Below are 20,756 nucleotides of genomic sequence, written 5' to 3'. Positions count from 1 at the left end.
GTGATTGGTGATATAACCGCACGTGTATGTTAAGATAATTCTACAACGTGTGTCTAGTCTGTTTTCAGGATGTATATTTCATGGTCATTTAACCGGGAGAGTTGCTAAAAGGAATGCATGTCACTACACTGTTAACATCAATAATGAATGTAGTCTTGAGAAAAATTAACGAGGTGAGGGAAAAGCACGTTACCGTAGTAGGCGTTTGAGGTCAAGCTTTGCTCGGACAATGGGACCATTCCATTCGTAAATCCGGAATATTGTAATCCGAAAAATCCGGCGATAACGATATCGCTCAAATTAACAGAATCGGTTAAAAAATGACTAACTGACAAAATAAATCGACAGAAGAACGAAACGATAGTTCTTGTTCTGTTGATTTCAGAAGAAAACATATGTCAGCTGTTTTATGACGTCATGCTTACTACTGACAGATAATGAATTACTCAAAGGAGCAAGAGAAATGCCACAATTACTGCCAGTAATTCTTATTGATCATTTCAGTGTATAGATCATGGTGTAAGGGTATTTCTTGGTATTTGATGCTTATTTCTGCCTTTTTTGAAGCTTGCTAAACACAGTGTGTCGCCATACAAACGCAATTTTGTTCATTATTGCAGATAAAGTGACTACAGTTTAACATGCTATCCTCCCAAAGTAGACTGATGTTTCAGCTTTAGCTGGAGAAAGCCACATGTCTTCTACATTTACTGCACAGAGAGGTTGAGGTTATTACGATCAACTCGGCGGAAACGAGAACATGGTATTGATCGACTCAAAATGAAATCACTCGAGGCAGATAATCCGTTATTCCTCGTTTCTCGTTTGTTATGTAATGATTGGTGTACATTTTTATATCGTTTTGGAAGGAGAGCAGCCACAGATGCTCAGACATCGGAAATAACATTCAATTAGAATAACGGAAAATAAAAAACACATACAGTTTGTAATGATTCTTCAATTAAACCAAGATTCGTGTTTCCCGTGTATTTTACATTTGTTTTATTGGCAGTTTCAAAAACCCCATCACATTGTTGACGATACTTTCATAAGGAGTTTGTACTCTAATGTAGGTGTTATTATGTTATCATCCATTCGGAATTACTTGGAAGGAGAGTGTTACCAATAGAACTACTATCTGATCATATACTGCTGTGGTGTAATATACTTACTGTGACGGTAGAACGTTCAGGAGCGTGTCGAGACACACTTTAGAATATGCCAACAGCAGTTAATATCATCTGTTTATCATAATTACGACCTGACCTTTAAAATACAACACTATTTGCGAAAATACAGGGCAGAAATCATTTTGAAGCTTGCTTCAGTGGATATAGATAATAGGAAACTGATGCAGTTGGACAGCCATAAAGCACCAGCAATCACAATAAGGAGAATGATAACCGGACAGCTGAATATTCAGCTGCACATGCTGGTCCTGAATTAAGAAAAGTTGAGCTCATAAAAACAATCGACATCTGTCTAACCAAGAGGATGGGATGGTGAGAGCAATCCATCTCGGAAGAGGAGCTAATCACGTGACTGTGAGAACTGACGAGATATGTGAGCGTTACGCAACAGGTTCACTACCAGAGCCCGGGAGCGAGAGCATCACTTGTGTACCGTGCCGTGATGCTGGGAGGAATGAGGCAACTATGTAAATAGTGTAAATTACATGAAAGATAAATATAGAGGGATACCATCTACAGTGGAGCTTTATCATACCACCCACCTACGTAAACAGGTAGGTACTTTACGTTTTGTTAGTGGAGTGTCGTTCAGCGCTATGTTTTGGCTTGTTTAGAGTTGATACTGTATATTGTTGAGTATTGATAGCGGAAGCTGCTTAGAGGCTGTCAAGCTCTTAAGCATATTCGTAATTTCTGTTCTATATTTAAGCAGCAGTGTTGCTTGCTGACATTTAAGGGTCTACTGACGCTTTCATGGCCGTAACTAAATTAAAATCACATGCTTATCTAATTGTTGCCTTGTACGTCCATAATTAACATTTAAGTAAATACTTCAAATTAGTCATGTTGGTGGTCCAAATATAATATCGGAAGCATTTCTGTTATGTTGTACGTTTTATTTACTTCTTTATAGGATGGTGTCTCTCGTTGTGGTGGTATATCTACTAGTGCACGTGTCAACTGTAATGCTAGTAGAGGACAAATGTCCTCCATCGTGTCACTGTGGCAAGAAGAGAGGACCAGGACATGAGATAGTGACGGTAATCAGATGCTCTACCGGTTCAGTCCCAGATCTATCTCCACTGAAAGTGAACCCACATTCCAAGGAGCTGACCCTGGACGCATACAGGAACGACAATTCCCTGGACATCCGGAAAAGCATTTTCCAATCTGGTCTGAAAATAAGGAGACTTGTTATAATCGGAGGACCTAAGATGTCGCTGCAGGATGCTGCGTTTGTAAACCTTGACGATTCCCTGGTGTCACTTAGAGTTGGCAATGAGGTGAAATTCAATACTTCATTGACATTCTTGAGAGGACTGTCCAATTTGGTTCGACTTCAGTTACGAAATAACAAACAATACTGGACCAGGAGCCCTGGATCCCAAGTTGTAAGCTTGTTTCGTGACCTTGGATTGTACCAACTGGAAGAAATAGATATGTCATCCTGTTTCATGTATAAAATGTCAGTGGATGTATTTCGAGGAGTTGAAAGCCTCACTTCTTTGGATTTATCCGGTAACCGGCTTAGCGATGTTCCCATGGCAGTAAACAGACTGATTCGTCTCCGGAAGCTGGACCTTAGGTTTAATCATATAAAATCTCTACAAAGTGGCGCCTTTAGCAAACTGCGCAAATTACAATCCCTTCTCCTCGTTGGCAACGAATTTGGAGAACTTGTTCCTGATACCTTCAGTGGCCTTGAGTTCAGTCTTTTAACGCTAGATCTCCAATTAACAGGCCAGAAAGTGATACCCACACGCGCGCTTCGTCGACTGAAGGCGCTAAAGAATCTCAACATCAGTGAAAACCCATTCACGTCAATGCTGGCAGATTCCTTCAGTGGAGAATACTGTTTACATAGGTTAGATATGCATTACACACAGGTCGAGTTTCATCCTAATATGTTTGACAGCCAAAAGGATTGCCTCCGTGAGCTGAGCTTATACAAGACGAAACTAACCTATATTCCCAGAGGGATCTTGGCATCTTTGAGCAAGTTGAAACGACTGGAATTTCATGGCGCCGATATAAATGTTTTGAAAAACGATAGTTTATCTGGGATTAAAGCTAAATCAATAGACCTGTCCTATTTGCCTCTTTCAGAGATCGAACCTGGTGCGTTCAATGGTTTGAATGTACCAGTGAACGTTACTATCGTTGGAACGTCTCTCACTAATCTAGATTTTGTGATTGGATATGAACCTGGAACCTTCGAAAAAATAGAAATTGAAGGATCAATTATTTGTGACTGTGACCTTGTCAAACCTTTAAGGGAACTTGGATGTGTACTAACTGGATCGTGTTCCAAAGAACATAATGTTTCTGTTATGGACTTGCGTAACGATGAATTTAGAAACTATTTGTCTGAGAAATGTTTGGTGGAATTGTCTCCGCCTGTGTGCTTGTCGAATACTGTCCATATTGACCATTGCTGTGTATATATATTACTGATGATCGGATTAATACTTACAGATTTTATAATATAATTATTACTAATGGTAAATTATTGCTGATAAATAACTGCATGTAAATGGGTATATTATTGAACGTAGTGTATTGTATTGTATCGACTTAGGGATGTACGAAAGATTGCTTTACATTGCCAAGGTGCACTCTCTTCAATACTTCACCAGTACGTTACTTTTTGGTATGCAAAAATATGTCGAGTAGGATTTGGATGTTAAAGTCTTTCAGAGAGTATATATACACTTTGTTAATAAATAATGTTTTTTCGTTTGTTACACTGTTTCGGTCTCTAAGAAAGCAATGTCCATACCCCATTATATAACGTTAATTTCTACACCATAAATTTACATAGTTCCGAAAGTGGCATTTTAATTGTTTACAACTAATGCAATTTGCATAGGGAGCAATGGTAACTGAACTGGGCGGTCTGGGGCGTTGTCGGAGTTGCCTCCCTTTTCGATGTCAGAGTCCTCTGGTGGAGAATACTATAATCGTCACCAGTGGCCGGCTGACCGAGGCGCCGCTTTTTAACAACAACGTTCCCTCTCTTACGCTCGCAAGAAACGTTTTATTTTGAGGTTCTGACTGTCCGGGTCGTCCTCATGGTGGTTTAAACGTACAACCCATATCATATTCGGTTTCCCTGCCAAAAATCCAGCAGATATGCCATGATATCCTATTTCCCGGTTGCCGTTATACAATGCCATCTTGGCGATGAGGTGACCGTGAAGCCCATGCCTTAACATGGACCTTAGGTAGTCTTAGCGCTAAGATTGTTTTCTACAACTGCACCCATGAAACTATTTCGTTACAACAGGGGACGTTTAGGCGTTACATGAGTGTGTAGGTCGTTCTATAATGGAAATATTAGTGTAATAGAACCATTACCGTGTTACGGGTCAGACCTAAGCAATTGGACTTCCCGCACAACAAAACGATAGAACAACACACACCTGGAGTCGAGAGCAACACACATATCAGTATGTACATTTTGGGATTACATATCCAGGTGCATTGCGGTTTTTATTGGACAGTCGAGTCTTCAGTAATTGCCAGTAGGCTTAAGGCAATTCTTCTGGACCTGAGACGTACTGTAATTTCTAACATATGTAATAACAAACCAGTGACACGTCCTCTTTGTTTTATCCCCATATAGTGGCTTTCGTGACTGACTGACTTGATGGGTTTACCGCTTCCTTGAGCAGAGCAGCACTCCCGATCACGCGAGATTAATGCTTCCTTGAACATCGCCCCCGGTACATTACGCGAGGGTAATGCTTCATGGAACAGCATTCTCGATGCATCACGCGAGACTAATGCTTCCTTGAACAGCATTCTTGATGCATCACGCGATATTAATGCTTGCTTAAGCAGCATTCCTGGTGCATCAGGCCGGATTAATACTTGCTTGCACAACAATCTCGATGCATCGCGAAAGATTAACGTTTCAGGAAAGCTTTATGTGATCCAGGCAAAACACACGAGCACGTGTAAGGTGCTGACAAACCTGGGAACTTAATCCTGACGAACAGAAATTTGAACGCACGATCATGTTTCCCATGCCCAAGGGACGCAACTCTTCAGTGCGAATCGCTACGCTGTGGACGAAATTAACACTCTTTTTAAAACATATATGTTTCATATATGTGACACAGTTAAGCGGAGGAATCATCAGCAACGACTGTCAATACCCATTAATTCGTCATAAAACATATCAATAAACATTTTACTTTTTCTGCATTTCAATATCAGTATGGATATTTATCAGTCAAAGATGATTTGATATAACATTTAGAAATAACTCGTATGTGAAAACATATGCTGAAAAGTGCTGGGTTTTTCCAGGTTTATATATGTTGCAGTTACAGCCGTGCATGAGTAACATCAGACAGATTCATACAGTCTTCTTTACGTTAAAAACATGTACACTTTGCCAGAACACGTGTGAGTGCAGGCCACTGGAAACTGGCTCTGGTGCCGAAAACATATGCCGTAAATTACTTTCTGGTAGATGAAAATGGCTCTTCATTTAAATATGACGCAATTTTTACAGATTAACCCAAAATGTGTTGCGTGAGTGTGATTTATTGCGTTACATCAATTATGTGTAGCAATGGCAATATTCCGACTTCAGCCTACCGTTAACGGTGTCTAGTACTGTCCATCCTGTGATCAGTGGTTGGGCGAGATACGTCGCCGGATCAGTGCCATTTTACACGTATTGCGTGATGGGATGCTATGTAGCGAAAATTTTGAATTAAGATGATGCCATACATACATGAATCAATACAGTTTCAGAGGCTGACCGGTATGATACAGAATGGAAGTTGACAAGCGATATATGTTCCGGAATGGGATGAACGTTGTTTGACGTTTTGAAGACGAAAACTCGGGGTTTGCTTTACGTCTAAAAACTAAGTTTCAGCTATAGATTTAAAACATTTCTGGGGATGATGTGTAACGCTGCACTCATATAAATAACATTCCTGCTATATGACGACGGTCTGTACATAATATTGAATAGAATTGGGGTTCGGGGAAAGATTGGACCGCTCTGGGAAGTTGTTCCTCTTTTCGATTAGTCATGCATCGGTCATATCTGAACTTCTTACCCACTGTCTACCCTTAGACTAATGCTTGGCCATACCCCGCTCACTTCTGAACCTCTGACCCGCTGTCTACCCCTTAGACTAATGCTGAGTCTCTGAATAGATTATAATTTTGATAGTAACAAACAAACCTATTATGTATTGAAAAGGAGCCCCCAAGGAGATCAGAGATTCAGAACCTGAACAAATCTAGACTTGCTTCATATAAGGCATTACCACTGCATGGAAGGCTTGGCAGTAGGCAAAATAATGTGGTTCAGGGACTATGAGACAGATTATCTACCCCGAGGTATTGCGAGGATTACGAGCGGGCTGTGTTGTTAGGTTGTTTGTTTCTTGATAAATGTCACATGGAGCAGTATTCAAACTTCATCTGGTAGAGACAGTCCAATGGTTGTGATCACAAACAACGGTGTGTTTTCACTTACTACAATTTAATAACGATATCTTGCGTCAACCAAGTCATCTAATATCGCTAGTCGCCATCAGTTGACCAGTACAACCCGGATGTTCAGCGGTGTGGTAGCAGCTGCATGGTGGAAAAACTGGATAAATGATGTATTATGTAAATACGTACGCACAACATCTGTCACACAAGTCCATGTACGTTGTTGTTCTGAATTCATTTCCGTTACCGTTGTATCTATCAGGCCGATTGCAGTATTTCCTACTTTCATATATCTGAGTTCCATCTCAATGTCTTTTCCAGCTCCACCGAATGTGCTCCTAAAGAAAATGGACGCTACTTCCTGGAGGTGTTACCGACTGAGGTCAGATTTAATATATACTTGCCATATAGATGTTGTGATTGATTTGTCTCGTATAGTTCACTATAAACGTACGCTATGGTAATATGGGCGGGTTATGGATGGAGCACATAGACTCCTACCGGTATTGGACGAGTGAGTGTGTAGACATACCATTCGCCACCATTGTCACTCTCTCTCTCTGTGTCTGCCTGCATGTGTGTCTGTGTCTATATGTATCTGTTTGTGTGTGTGTGGTGTGTCCGTGCGTGCGTGCTTGCTTGTGATATGTTGTGACGTCGTATAGCCTTAGACGTTCGATCACGTGCAAGTTTATTTACCAGGAATGTGGGTATCCCAGACACACACACACGCACGCACACACACACACACACACACACGCGCGCGCACGCACGCACGCACACACACACACACATACACATACACACACACTCTCTCTCTGTCTAGAGAGTGGTAGGGTAGCGTAGTGGTTGAAGACTTCGCTCGTCACGCTGAAGATCCCTGTACAATGTGTAAAGCCCCTTTCCGGTTTCCCTCGCCGTGATAAGACTGGAATATTGTTAAATGCAGCGTAAAACTAAACTCACTCACTATACGGTGTTACCGTATAAAAATCACCACCAACATCTTTAGAGGAAGAAGATTTCTATCCGACTGCTTCTCCCTAGATACCCTCCCATCCAACACTCCTCTTCCCTCATTAACCGTAGTCGTGACATGCCTTCCCATACTGACAGTCCTACACTGCAGCATGCACTCCGCCTTCACATAAAGTCACATCATCTAGTCTTCCGAATCATCGACTCTAACCATATACCGTGCACTAACAATAAATATTAATGCACTGTTCATGAAATATGAAACCACTGGACCGGATTAAACGAAAATGCCATGTTGTTTGAAAACACAGACACATGTCCATTGTGTGTTAGCTATAGCCAGTGGCACATATGGATATACATGGTAGATACGATCACGGGTTCACATCAATGTATGTAGACACAACTCTGTAATAACAGAACTCATGGTGTTAACGGTAGGCTGTCGAAACGATCATGATTGTGCTACTTCAAGTGATCTTCAGGGATTGCTGAATAAGCAGATTCTTAAGTCGAATGACAACAGGAGAAGAACAGTTTGTCTGAATGTTCCTGGAACTCTTGAAGATTTCCCCTTGAAGTCTTAGATACATAATCACATCCTGTTATTTAGGCTGAATGTCAGAACTGTTACTATAGTTTCCTTGCATACTGTGCAAATGTAACGGAGGTGATTGTACAGCAACGTCGCTACCGACAACGTTACATGCCAATAAGACTAAGTGGATAGAAAACTAAAGTATCCAGTCTGTTAGGGTAATGGATGCTGGATCCATTCAGATAGCTATGTTATGACAGTTATGTACAAAAACATTGGAAAACAAGACACATGGGAGAGAAATTTTACGTAAATAACCTATTACCGCTGAGGCGAAGACTTCACGTGGGTCGGGTAAACATCTGTGAAGCAGTTTGAATTACAAGATAACTGAATCAGTGAAGATGTAAGGCAGTGAAATCTCCCGGAAACAAGGAGTTGTGGCTAGAGACAAAGATGAGCCCCTAGTGTGCATCGATGGCGCAACTCGTCTTTAATGACGTTTCGCTCTGAAAACAGACTGACATTCAGTCTCAGAAATATAATTATATATATATGTAAGTATTCCATCCCCATACAAACATCCAATCCAATCCAGAACAATTCTTGATTTGATGCACAGAGCTGAGTCAGTGTAGACTTTCCCAATCACTTCAGATGGACTCAACTTTTTAATATATACTGTACTGTCTGGGAGAGACTAGTTTATCCTAACCGGTGAAGATCCCGGAAGGAACTGGTCACCACTAACCCATACTTGTCGTAAGTGGCGACTAATGGAACCGGGAGCTCGAGATCAGACTTGACTGACTCGTGTCATCGCATTCCAATTGCTTAGATCGATGCTCATGCTGTTGGTCTCTGGATTGGCTGCTCCTGATTCGATTATTTACAGACCTCCGCCATACAGCTGGGATATTGCTGAGTGCGACGTTAAACGACAAACAAACACACAAAACTACTAGTTCATCCTGTTCAGTGATGAATGGCGTTTAAGAAAGATACATCTGCAAATATTGATGTGCCTGTAATATACTGGGTATTTCCATGTATAATTATTATTAATAACAGTTGTATGTGTGCTTTTGCAATATTTCATCAATATCATGTCGGGATTTGAAGACGGACCAAACACGGCGTGAGAGTCTTTAATCACTGCAATACATCAAAGCCTCTTACCACATAATGCACGGCTCTTGATACATGTATATGAAATTAAGGTTGATCAACGAGCCGTTGCATCAAGCATCCCTTGAATAGGAGAATGAGGTATAATGCTTATAACGTACACACATTTCCTCAAATGTACACATTTCTGAAAAAATACTTTAAAACAGTTGAGACATATTTTGTGCACATGTATATGTATTGAATCATTGCATACAAAGCTACCCGTAAGCATCTTGCATTTTTGCAGAAACCGAAAGGTAACGACTTTTTCGATTTCAAAACCTTTAGATTTCATTATTTTGACAAATGATTTATCAGAATGTGTATTGCAGCGACGTTAAATCTCACTTGTTTAATATCGGATTATGGGTTATCAGAGGACAGTGTTTTGCTTGAACTGAAGCTGAACTTATCGCCTCAAACAGAAAGTGTTAATACTTGGATGATTGTTAGTTGTGAGATGATATGATTTACAGTTAGCTGTTCATGTGATAAGTGAGAAAACAAGGAGTTCTGAGTCTCCGAAAACCCATACTGGAGAATAGCGCTGTATATGTCAGTAGATTTTTTTCTTAATAGCTACACTTTAACCTTTCAGCATTGCCATTTATCCACATATACCAACTGTTTAATGGTTTCTCTTTGGGGTTCTGGGGTGACATGTGCATAAATGTCACAGACACTATTATCCTGGTTTCAATCAAGTACTCGTTCAACGTGCTTTCCTGATAACTATTTGCGACAGTTGCTGCCTTGTTGTAGATCCCAGCGGACGCGAGAACACTGGAGTAAGTACAACTGATTTTACTTTTGTTACATGCATGTATACATACGTTAATTACATGCATGTATGCATATTGATTGAATATACCAGTGTACATGTCACTAACGGATAGAGTAGTCATGGTCTGTGAATGACATCTGCGGTACAAATGATTGTATAAACTTAGATATGGAATTTTAAACAAGTTATAACAAATTTCATCAAAACGTGGACTGCCGATAGGGCGGACGGACGCTGAAAAGAGACGGCGCTTCAAAAATTCACAAAAATCAACTTGAAGAAATGGCCAACAAACGAAAAACTAATGTTGATATGACGTTTTCATTCACTAAACAGACGTGACGTTATTTTGTGGATCATGTGACGTGATGAAGGAAAATGGGGGAAGTAACGCATTGTAAACAAGAGGTATTTCAACGAGTGGCGTTGAAGTGTTGTGTTTTTATGGTATGTGAATTATGTATGTACATTTGTTAGATATGATTTCACCTACGGAATTCTCCTGAATTTGGCATGTAGTGAAAACTGTGTTACATCGTCATTCTTCTTTCATTATCTTCTTTAAGCCTGGTTCCCTGGGTCTGTTGCGCATGTGCTATCGCTCTGACACTGCAACAGACCCAGTGTCAGAACAGCTGTATCTTCTTTCAGCGACAGTGCTCACGTGACTTTTGTGGTCATGTGACTTCGTGATGAAGGAAAATGGCGGAAGTGTAAACAAAAGATAATTCTCTGAGCGGTGCTAAAGGGTTTTTGTGTGTTATGTGAATTATGTACGTACATTTGTTAGATATGATTGCATTTTTTAAATTCTCCTGAAGACGGCGTTTAGATTAAGTATATCATCACAAAAATTATCATGGATAAAAACGCTGTAAAGTAAGTCATATGGGAGTCAAACAAGCTGGAACTTTCATTCCAGGAATAGATACCATGTGGTTGGCGGATTACTTATATATGAAGCCTACTTTAGTACCATATATTACAAATATCTTTTGGAGGGATGTTATATTGGCATGGGGTTTGTGTCTATCCAAATGTTATGATAAGATTACACATATTTCTGACATGAAGACTCAGTCATTATGGTGCAACACTAATATCTCTATTGTTGGCAAATGGGTAGAATATAGACACTAGATAGGAAAGGGTATATGTTTTATTAAGGATATATTTAATGAAAGAGTGAAATTTATTCATGTAAAACACTTGTATAGAAACGTACAATTTAGACACAAACCTTATATCAAGGTATCAAGCGAGACATATTAACACAAGTTCGATTAATGACTACCAAGAAAGGATATGTGATCCTACTCTCCCATTTAGTGTAAACAACATAATCAGTACACAAAAGGGTAGTAAAGGGTAGTAAAATATTTTGTCAGATTTTTTTCGCTCCAGAATTACAGGTGCACAAGAAAAATGTCAAAGGTGTTTGAATCGATAAGAACAAGAAAATATTAACTTGGTGTGTTATAGATGTACCGAGAGTGTGAATATGAGATGGTTCCAGTTGAAAATAATAATATTTTAGCAACAAAAAGCTCTTTGTACAAGACAGGAATATCTGAAACATACTTGTATAGTTTCTGTAGACAAGAATCAGAAACCACGGTGACCTGCTGTTTGAATGTTTTTGTGTGAAAAAGATATGGAAGGAAATTGAAACATTGCTTAAAACAGTTTCAGAGGGTGAAATTAAAGTGGATTTAAAGACAAACACAGTAATCCATTGAATGATGTAATTTTGGTGAGTAAAGAATGTATTTACAGAAAAAGCAGATAAAAGGCAAACTCTGAGTCACTGTCTGAGTATTAGATTTATTTAAGCAGAAAAAATCAAATATCATAACGTAACAAAACTGATAGCGTTTTCTTAATTGTAATTATGCTGAAAATTTCAGCTTCTGGTCTTCCTTCCATACAATAATTGCCAATAATTAGACTTTTATCACCAGATTTGTATAACATGTAACACTTTCATATACATGCTTAGTTTGACCATTTTACATACTAGTATTTGTTGTGAATAGGACCCGCGAAGGTAGAATAGGCCTAGTAGAAGGTAGAATAGGCCTTCAGCAACCCATGCTTGCTATAAAAAGCAACTATACTTGTCGTAAGAGGCGACTAACAGGATCGGGTGGTCAAGCTCGCTGACTTAATTGACAGATGTCATCAGTTCCCAATTGCGCAGATTGATGTTCATGTTGTTGATCACTGGATTGTCTGGTCCAGACTCAATTATTTACAGCCCGCCACCATATAGCTGGAATATTGCTGAGTCTGGATTAAACTATAAGCAAAACTCGCTCACTCACTCCCTTGTTGTGAATAGCATGATATTTGAGAATGTGATCAAGGAAATACTGTACTTGTGTTTTTCGAAGCTACCTGTACTGTACGATTGAGGTAAAGTCTGTAAGTATGTAATACTCCATATATATGCTTAGTTTGACTTTAAAGTCTATTTACACATATTGTTGTGAATAGCACGATATTTGACAATCTGATCAAGGAAATATTGTACTTGTGTTTTACGAAGCTACTTGTACTGTACTATTGAGGTAAAGTCTGAAACCATATACATGTACTATTTCATATATGCTTAGATTGACCATTTTACATATTTGTGAACAGCATGATATTTGACAATGTGATCAAAGAAACACTGTACCTGAGCTCTAAGAAGTTTAAGAAGCTACCTGTACTGTACTATTTAGGTACAGTCTGTAAACATGTAATACTTGAACATATATATGCTTAGTTTGACCATTTTACATATTTGTTGTGAATAGCGTGATATTTGACAGTGTGATCAAGGAAATACTGTACTTGTGTTTTACGAAGCTACTTGTACTGTACTATTGGGGTAAAGTCTGAAGCCATGTAACATTTCATATATATGCTTAGTTTGACCATTTTGCATATTTGTGAACAGCACTATATTTGACAATGTGATCAAAGAAACACTGTACCTGGGAACTAAGAAGCTACCTGTTCTGTACTGTACTACTGGGGTAAAGTCTGTAAACACAATTCAGGGAATTAAAAAAATATCAAAATGTTGATCTGTTTAACGGACATGTTATGAGTTGGTGATTTACAAGAAAGGGAACATTACATTATGATGCGAAATTTTGGTTTAGATTTTTAAACCATCGTTGAGCATTCATCCCAAAACAATAGTGCATATGTAGCAGTGAATGCTTTTGGCAATATTCCACCGGTATTACGTCAGGGGACCCAGAAATGGGCTTCACACACTGTACACGTATGTACAGAATCGAACCTAGGCCTTCAGCGTGCCGAGCGTGTGATTTAAACTCGAGGCTACCCCACCCATGATAAATAACTTATCATCCTTATAGTATCTTGCCTTTAATTGTAGCAAACGTTACTAGGCTAAACAGTCTTAAACAATGGAGACTTATAGCCCCAAATACAGTTATTACTCTCGTATCAGGGATGGCCATTTGCTGTTTTAGACAACATCGAACATGGGTGTATAGTTTCTTTTTGTCTTCAGTTTATAGATTTTTGTACGTGATTTTATTAAGAGCAAAGACCAAACCTGTATAGATAATGCTTCCTTTTAGACATTTGTGAAGGACAGAACGATTTCTGGAACTGGACTTTGCTCGCCATTCCTTGTTTTATAATTTACGCCGAGTACATATCAAGCTTAATCATTCCTCCCAATGATTCGCTCGTTTGATACCAAATCAGGTTATTTGAAACCCTCCACAACTGTATCATGGAGCATGTGGCAAGTAGTCACAAGGGTTATTGCATGAACCTTTATGCTATGACTGTAAAACAGTCAGTTGAATGAAATCGCCATGTTATGACGGTGAATTGTATGAAATCACCACGTTACAACGGTGAATTGTATGAAATCACGACGTTTATAACGGTTAATTGAATGAAATCACCCATGTTAGAACAGTTAATAGTATGAAATCACCCATTATAACGGTTTAGTAAAATCCCCCTTTTATGGTTGATCTAATGAAATCAACCGTTATGACAGTCACTTGTATGAATTCAACCGTTATAACACTAAATTGTATGAAATCACCCCTGTTATAACGGATAATTGTATGAAATTACTTCTATTATAACGGATGAAATGTGTGAAAGTACCCTGTTATAAGGGATAATTTGCATGAAATTGCCACTATTTAAAACACGGACAATTGTATGAAAGGAGCCAGTTGTAACAGATAATTGTATTAAATTACCACTATTTAAATAATGGATAATTGCACGAAAGTACCTTCTTGTGACGGATATCTGTATGAGATTACCACTGTTATAATGGATAATTGCACGAAAGTACCCTGTTGTATCGGATATTTGTATGAAATTACCACTATTTAAATAACGGATATCTGTATGAGATTACCACTGTTATAATGGATAATTGCTCGAAAGTACCCTGTTGTAACGGATAATTGTATGAAATTACCACTGTTATTGTGGTTTAGTTTATGGTAGTACTAGTCTCATTACAGGAACTGAAAAATACCGATTCACTATCGAGATTATGGTTATTGCTGTACACGTTTAAGACTTAAGTTTCAGTCGTGCGGTCGTATGTTCGAATCCCGGTTCGCTCTGATTATGTTTCTAGGTTTGTCTGTATCATGTCCGTGCTGGTTGATGACACTATTTGATGAAACTAATATGCTGTTGAAACAGGTGTATAATCAAACTCACTTTGAGATTCTTTGTAAACTTGGGACTTTCTTGAACTCCAAGTACTCCCACGCAACAAAGGGCTAAGGCAAAGAGTACACTGAAAACGAAACTATGCAAGTGCCACAACCTGAAGGACAACGAACACACTTGCAGAGTTATTCCAATCACTGACGGTCACGTCTCACAATGTCGTGTTAATATTTCCTAATATCTGATGTCCCAATTCAGCTCAAACGTCATTCTCTGTATACGATGTGTATATAAGATAGATCAATCTGTTAATCATTCCGCACATTTTGAAATATTGTGTATTTTTGTGATAACTGGTGATAGATAAGAAAGTTTAAGACGCAAGGAGCGTTACAGTGCCCGCCAGGAGAGCCAGGTTCGATTCCCAGATGGTTACAATGTATGAAGCCCATTTCTGGTGTCCACGCCTTGATATTGCTGGAATATTGCTAAAATCGACGTAAAACCATATTCACTCACTCACTCACTGCCTCACTGAGACACGCTGAATTTATTTCGTTAATTTAAGACTTTTGGGAGGCCATCACGGTGTTTCAATCCGCACTTCATTACGACCAACCTGAGAGAGACAGGTTTGCGCCATTAAGTCAAGTTCAGAGAATGTTCATCACAAGACACATTATTAGAACAATTGTATGCCCACATTTGATCTGAATTAAATCAATATTTAGTAACAAATCTAATTAGCTTGCGAAATGACAAGTAAAAGAGGCAGTAAGGTTTACTTGACATTGACGATTACGTTGTGGAAGAGATGGATGGACGGGAATACAGTTGAACCCCGTTTACTCTGACCCCACACATCCGGAAACCCCGCCTTTCGGACGAATTTTATGTGAAACGAATCTTACGTTCATTAATTGTACTTGCTTAACCGGACCCCGCGCTTCCGGACCCGGACGGCGAATTTTCAAACCATTCCCACAGATTTCCATTGAAAAATGATGCAGTTATCCGGACGGAGAGATGTGTGCAACGTGCATGTGTCATGTCAATACCGTTTACCGCACGACTATGTGATTTCATTCTTAATCTATCGGAAGGCATTTGGTGTGAATTGGTTAATTAGCCACCAAGACAACAGTGTGAGAACATCTCAGCAGTAACGAAAGCACACGTTAGGTAGGATTAAGGTAAACTACACTGTAGTTGTACTGTATATACCACTTATAAATCGACCCCTGCTCTCTGTCGCGATGCAAGTTAAAATAGCCCCCCACGTGATCTAAGTCATGTGATCCCGCCCGGAAGTTTACTTTCAGCCTGGTTCCCTGGGTCTGATGCGCCTGCGCTAACGCTCCAACACTCAGTGTGGGAGCGTTAGCGCAGGCGCATCAGACCCAGGGAACCAGGCTGCAGACAGCATAAGTTCGACGCGGATAAACGGGGTTCGACTGTATATTAAATTGAATTAATGTATGAGGAAAATAGACGTAAATCTAAGCAATACGACAGTTTGAGCTGGCATTTAACGAAGTAATAGGTGGGAGTACGAACAATGAAGGGGTGCACTTTTAAAAATATTTTTATCATCTTCACTACAAAATGGTTTCATTATCCAAAACATTACACAAAACGCCGATTACAGTGAATCCATTGAAGCACAATTACTTGATAAATTCGCTTATGAAGAATCTTTTATCTATGTAATGTAAGAACTCTTCTTTTTGCAGGTCCTCGTGACGAGAATGTGGTTCCTTTTCATCTACGCAGCGTGTTTAGTTAGTTCTGTTCCCTCCCGGGATACCGGCTGTCCTGCTCAATGTCAGTGCTACACGGGGATCATAGGAATCGGGAAAAATGGGTACATAATACAAAGCAACTTGCAAAACATGACCCGAATTCCGGATCTTTCTGGACTAACTTCGAACCCTCAACCTAAACTCCTGAGGTTAGAAAAAAAAGCCATTACTCGGGTCACCCAAACGGACTTTCCCGAGGGAATTAGAATCACGCGCATCATCCTTAGCAACAACAGGGAAATGAAACTTGAAGATGGCGCATTTAGCAACCTACACGATTCATTGGAATATCTAAACCTTGAAATTACAAAAATATTCTTCAACAAGACCCTAACCTTTCTGAGAGGACTCAGCAGGCTTGAATATCTTGATCTGAGTTTCAACAACAAGTACCACTATGAGTTTGGAGACCCGAACATCAGCAGCCGTCTTTTCGATGGCTTGGGATTGTCGTCTTTGAAAGCACTGAAAATGTACAACAGTAACATTCAGTCTCTTGGGGCGGATGTGTTCTTAGGTATTGAAACACTTGAAGAGCTGGACCTTGCAGGGAACTTACTGCCGGGTGTACCCGACGGATGTGCTCGCCTCAGTGCCCTGAAAGTTGTAGACTTAAGTAACTCGCGCTTCACAACTTTAAAAAGAAAGAGTTTCGTGAACAACAAAAAGTTAATGACTTTGAAAATCTTGTACTCAAAAGTTACTACAATTGACCCCGACGCGTTTGTTGGTCTTGAGAAATCGTTGCAAGTTCTAAAAATGCAGCAATGTAAACTGTCAAAGTTCCCCACCGACGCTCTAAAACATTTAACTGCTCTGAAGGCACTGGACTTACAAATGAATCCGTTGGCAACAATTCCTGATGGTTCATTGTCAGGATCTTTCTGTTTAAAGGATCTTCATATCAGCCAAACATATATCAAAGTAACTCGCAACATTTTCAAAGGACAAGAAAACTGTATCAAAAACTTGTATCTGAGAGACATGGGCTTAGATAATATTCCCACAGAATCACTGAGATCCTTAAAGAAACTTCAGCATTTGTTTCTGAATGGAAATGAGATCAAAGTCCTCTGCAAAGACTCTCTCACTGGCATCAAAGCCAGTCTCCTTGTGTTTGACAATAACCCTCTAGCCAGAATTGAAAAAGGTGCTTTTCAGAATCTGACCCACCCATTGTACCTCGAGTTCCAAAATACTCTCCTGAAAGATTTACACTTCACCCTTGACTACGACACCGGGACATTTGGTTCCATAAACGTTAGAGGTGTGTCTTTAGAATGTGACTGCACAGTCGCCCGTCTGATCCACGAGGGGGTGTCGTTATCCGGGGCCTGTAACGCCATGGGCACCCAGATGGACCTTAGAGATTCCAAACTTCCAGGATTGTTGTCTGACTCTTGTCCCACATCTGAATCTCATTGTGTTCGTGGACACGCATACTTGCTGACCGTGATTTGTTTGTTTGTTGTTTCAAGTGTCCGCAAAGTAATATTCTAAGTTCGCAGATTGATGAAATGTACATTACATGTTTCAAATTTCAGTTTGTTTTACGAAATATCCAAACAACACGTGTGACCGAATATGATTTTACTTTAACCGGACGAGCAATGCTTGTTAGTCACACCTGTTGACTGTCGTAATAGTTAAATAATTTCGGGATGAAATATCGGAAATTTGTTATTCCTGCAAAGTTATACTTCATTTACTGTCAGCTGACAATCATATGAAAAGATATGAACGTGTGTCACCGGAGTAGTAAATGTCTCGCGAAGTGCCTTGACCTTACAGACTCTATTGTGCGGCTGTTTCGAACCTCGAGGCGTTTAAGTAGACGCATCGTTGTTTGACAGTAAATATATCACCTACCTGAAGGTATCAAGATATATTCAACTGAAAATAAGCACTTAAAATTATTCATCTGAAAGTATTGTGCCCGTAATTACGAAAACAGATATAATATATTACGTTACTGTCGACCAGAAGGACGATACGAATGGATTGCGGCATCTCTTATTGACCGAATAATGCGTGATTAACCCATGAACCATTAACTCAAAATTTCACAGTGATAAAACTGCTGGAACAGAAGTCCACAACGAATGTAATCTCCTAGAGTGGCTGTTACGGCAATATAACCTCACCTCCTCGGCAGGAGAATTATGGGAAGTTGTCGCCATTGGTCACCGGGTGCTTGCCCTAGATCCCGCAAGGTCTGGGATTGGTGTCTGAGCTGTCTGATCTGTTTTCGCTGTTCTTCCAAAATAGGTGGGATCGAACTGGAATCTCAGAAAGGGTTAGACGGCTCAGTGTGGGGTGTATTTTTATGTTGAAATATGTCCATGCCGGCATGACTAGCAGATAGAGGGACTTGAGAGACAAAGCCGTCCCAAAACTGCATGGCAGTAAGAGGACAAATCGGTCAGGTTCATAAACATGTCGGTGAAAACATTCTTGTTCCAATGCCTCTGGTTGAATTTGGCAAGTCTGTCGACCCATCGTTAAACTTGAAGCACGATGAGATGTCTTCAGGTCCTGTGTATGGCCCGACAGTGGCAACAAGCCTTTGCAAACTGCCACAGTGCATGTCTTCCGACTACAGTCCAGGGCTCGTGCAACTACTCGGTTTACTCATGGAACTCCCAAAATAATTAATTAAAATTGCAGCCCATTGTACAGAAATGACACGCAACCCATGTTGCTGACGAGTAAGTCGGGGAATACTGGCATTTTCATCAAACTTGCAATTTGGATTCGTATTCCTGTTTCGCTATGTGGGTGGGATTGCCATGGTTATCACGCGATTGTTGTGTTCCGCCTCTTACAAACAGCAGGTACTTTCCTATATGTGCTGGAGCAGAAAGGTAGGGCGGTTTATTAAACAATCAGTGAAAAATCGTATTTCAGTGATTTTACGGGAGGTAAAGAACACCGTGCTACGTTTTAATATAACTTAAAGGCCATATGCAACCCAAAACTCAAACATAATTAAAACACAATTATCACTTATTCATGACATATAGTACACATTGCTACTTGTAAAAAAACTAAATAATTATAAGCGTACAATCGCGATTTAAAAGTGTAATATTTTGTACTTGGGGCTTGCTTCCCTCAAAACGAAGCCCTCGTGAGACCGAACCCAGTCATACCGGGTGGGTGTGCACGCAAGTGTAACGACGGCTTCCGCTTGGCTGGTTCATTTGCTGATACGCTGAGGGCTCATTGTGTGTACAGAAAGATGATCTGTTTGATGGACATTTTATAAGTACACATTTTAGAGTCATTAGAAAGTGCGATTCTTTATGGGAAACAACTTCTTTTATTGTACTTGATGCGTAGTTTCAGTATGGATTCATATACCTTGGTCAAACAAAATCATATACACTAGAAGACACTTTGTATCCATAAAGAATGTATGTAGAGATGTTGGATTTTATAAATACATGTTCTCTGAATTTGCGTTCGATCCAATAAAAAATCATCTCAGTTGAGATGTTAAACAACTGCGTGGAAAGTGTCATTCGTCCAAGTACAAAGCAGGACTTGAAACTGACAAGAGTTTGCACCAGTTTCCGTGAGATCCAGTCATCCGAGAAAAATGTCTAGTTTATTTCCAACCCACAGACATAAAACATGTCATGTGTACAAGTATCACACCTGTCTAATTACACAATGTGGCAGAGACAGGAGTCGGGTGCACGAGTCATAAATCAATTTAGTTTGTTTATGGCGTATAGCCTGATAGGTGTTAAGTTCAAATTGCATGTGGTCAATGATTGAAGCAGTGTATTGCATATTGTCTCTAGCAGACAGGCAGGCAGACATATAGGTTTCAATAAACCAGACGTTGAGCTTTCTCTATGACAGAAGCTACTTACCACAATCAACATTTTTTTATGTAACGAGTAGATTATTTACTTGTATGTGTACACAACCAAGATTAGACTACTGCTCACGACCTCATACTCCGGTCATGCATAGTGTTTCAGGCTCCGCGAACCCATACTCTGCGCATGCGTTATGTGCGCGGCGCATACCACCTGTTGAAACCACTTTCCCCCCAAGCGCTGGGGGAATTTAGTGAATCGTTTGAACTCCGATTTCGTGGGCCTTTTTTCATCGCGTTTTTCAACTTGATAGGTTGAATT

General features: G+C 39.8%; 2 protein-coding genes across 2 annotated transcripts in view; both read left to right on the top strand.

Annotated features, from left to right (window-relative positions):
• The window catches only part of LOC137283815 (leucine-rich repeats and immunoglobulin-like domains protein 1), a 32,511-nt gene extending 12,215 nt beyond the window's left edge, over positions 1 to 20,296 (top strand). Inside the window, exons 2-3 of the mRNA XM_067815500.1 lie at positions 6,978 to 7,038; positions 16,537 to 20,296. Of these exons, the coding sequence (XP_067671601.1) occupies positions 6,978 to 7,038; positions 16,537 to 18,105 (1,630 nt within the window). The 3' untranslated portion in view covers positions 18,106 to 20,296. The remainder of the gene's footprint in view (positions 1 to 6,977; positions 7,039 to 16,536) is intronic.
• On the top strand, positions 1,561 to 3,928 carry LOC137284222 (leucine-rich repeat and immunoglobulin-like domain containing-NOGO receptor-interacting protein 4). Its single transcript, XM_067815953.1, has 2 exons — positions 1,561 to 1,744; positions 2,104 to 3,928. Exon 2 carries the CDS (start codon positions 2,105 to 2,107, stop codon positions 3,677 to 3,679), a length of 1,575 nt encoding a protein of 524 aa, XP_067672054.1. The 5' UTR covers positions 1,561 to 1,744; position 2,104; the 3' UTR covers positions 3,680 to 3,928.
• Positions 20,297 to 20,756: the final 460 nt, after the last annotated feature.

This window comes from Haliotis asinina, chromosome 5 (assembly GCF_037392515.1).
Source record: "Haliotis asinina isolate JCU_RB_2024 chromosome 5, JCU_Hal_asi_v2, whole genome shotgun sequence".
NCBI lineage: Eukaryota > Metazoa > Mollusca > Gastropoda > Lepetellida > Haliotidae > Haliotis > Haliotis asinina.
Note: the sequence above shows the minus strand (reverse complement) of the source record. Positions and strands in the feature narration are given on the sequence as shown.

What these genes read in the sequence shown, in the direction of transcription:
- LOC137284222 (XM_067815953.1), top strand. Translation starts at nt 2,105, where the DNA reads ATGGTGTCTCTCGTTGTGGTGGTATATCTACTAGTGCACGTGTCAACT.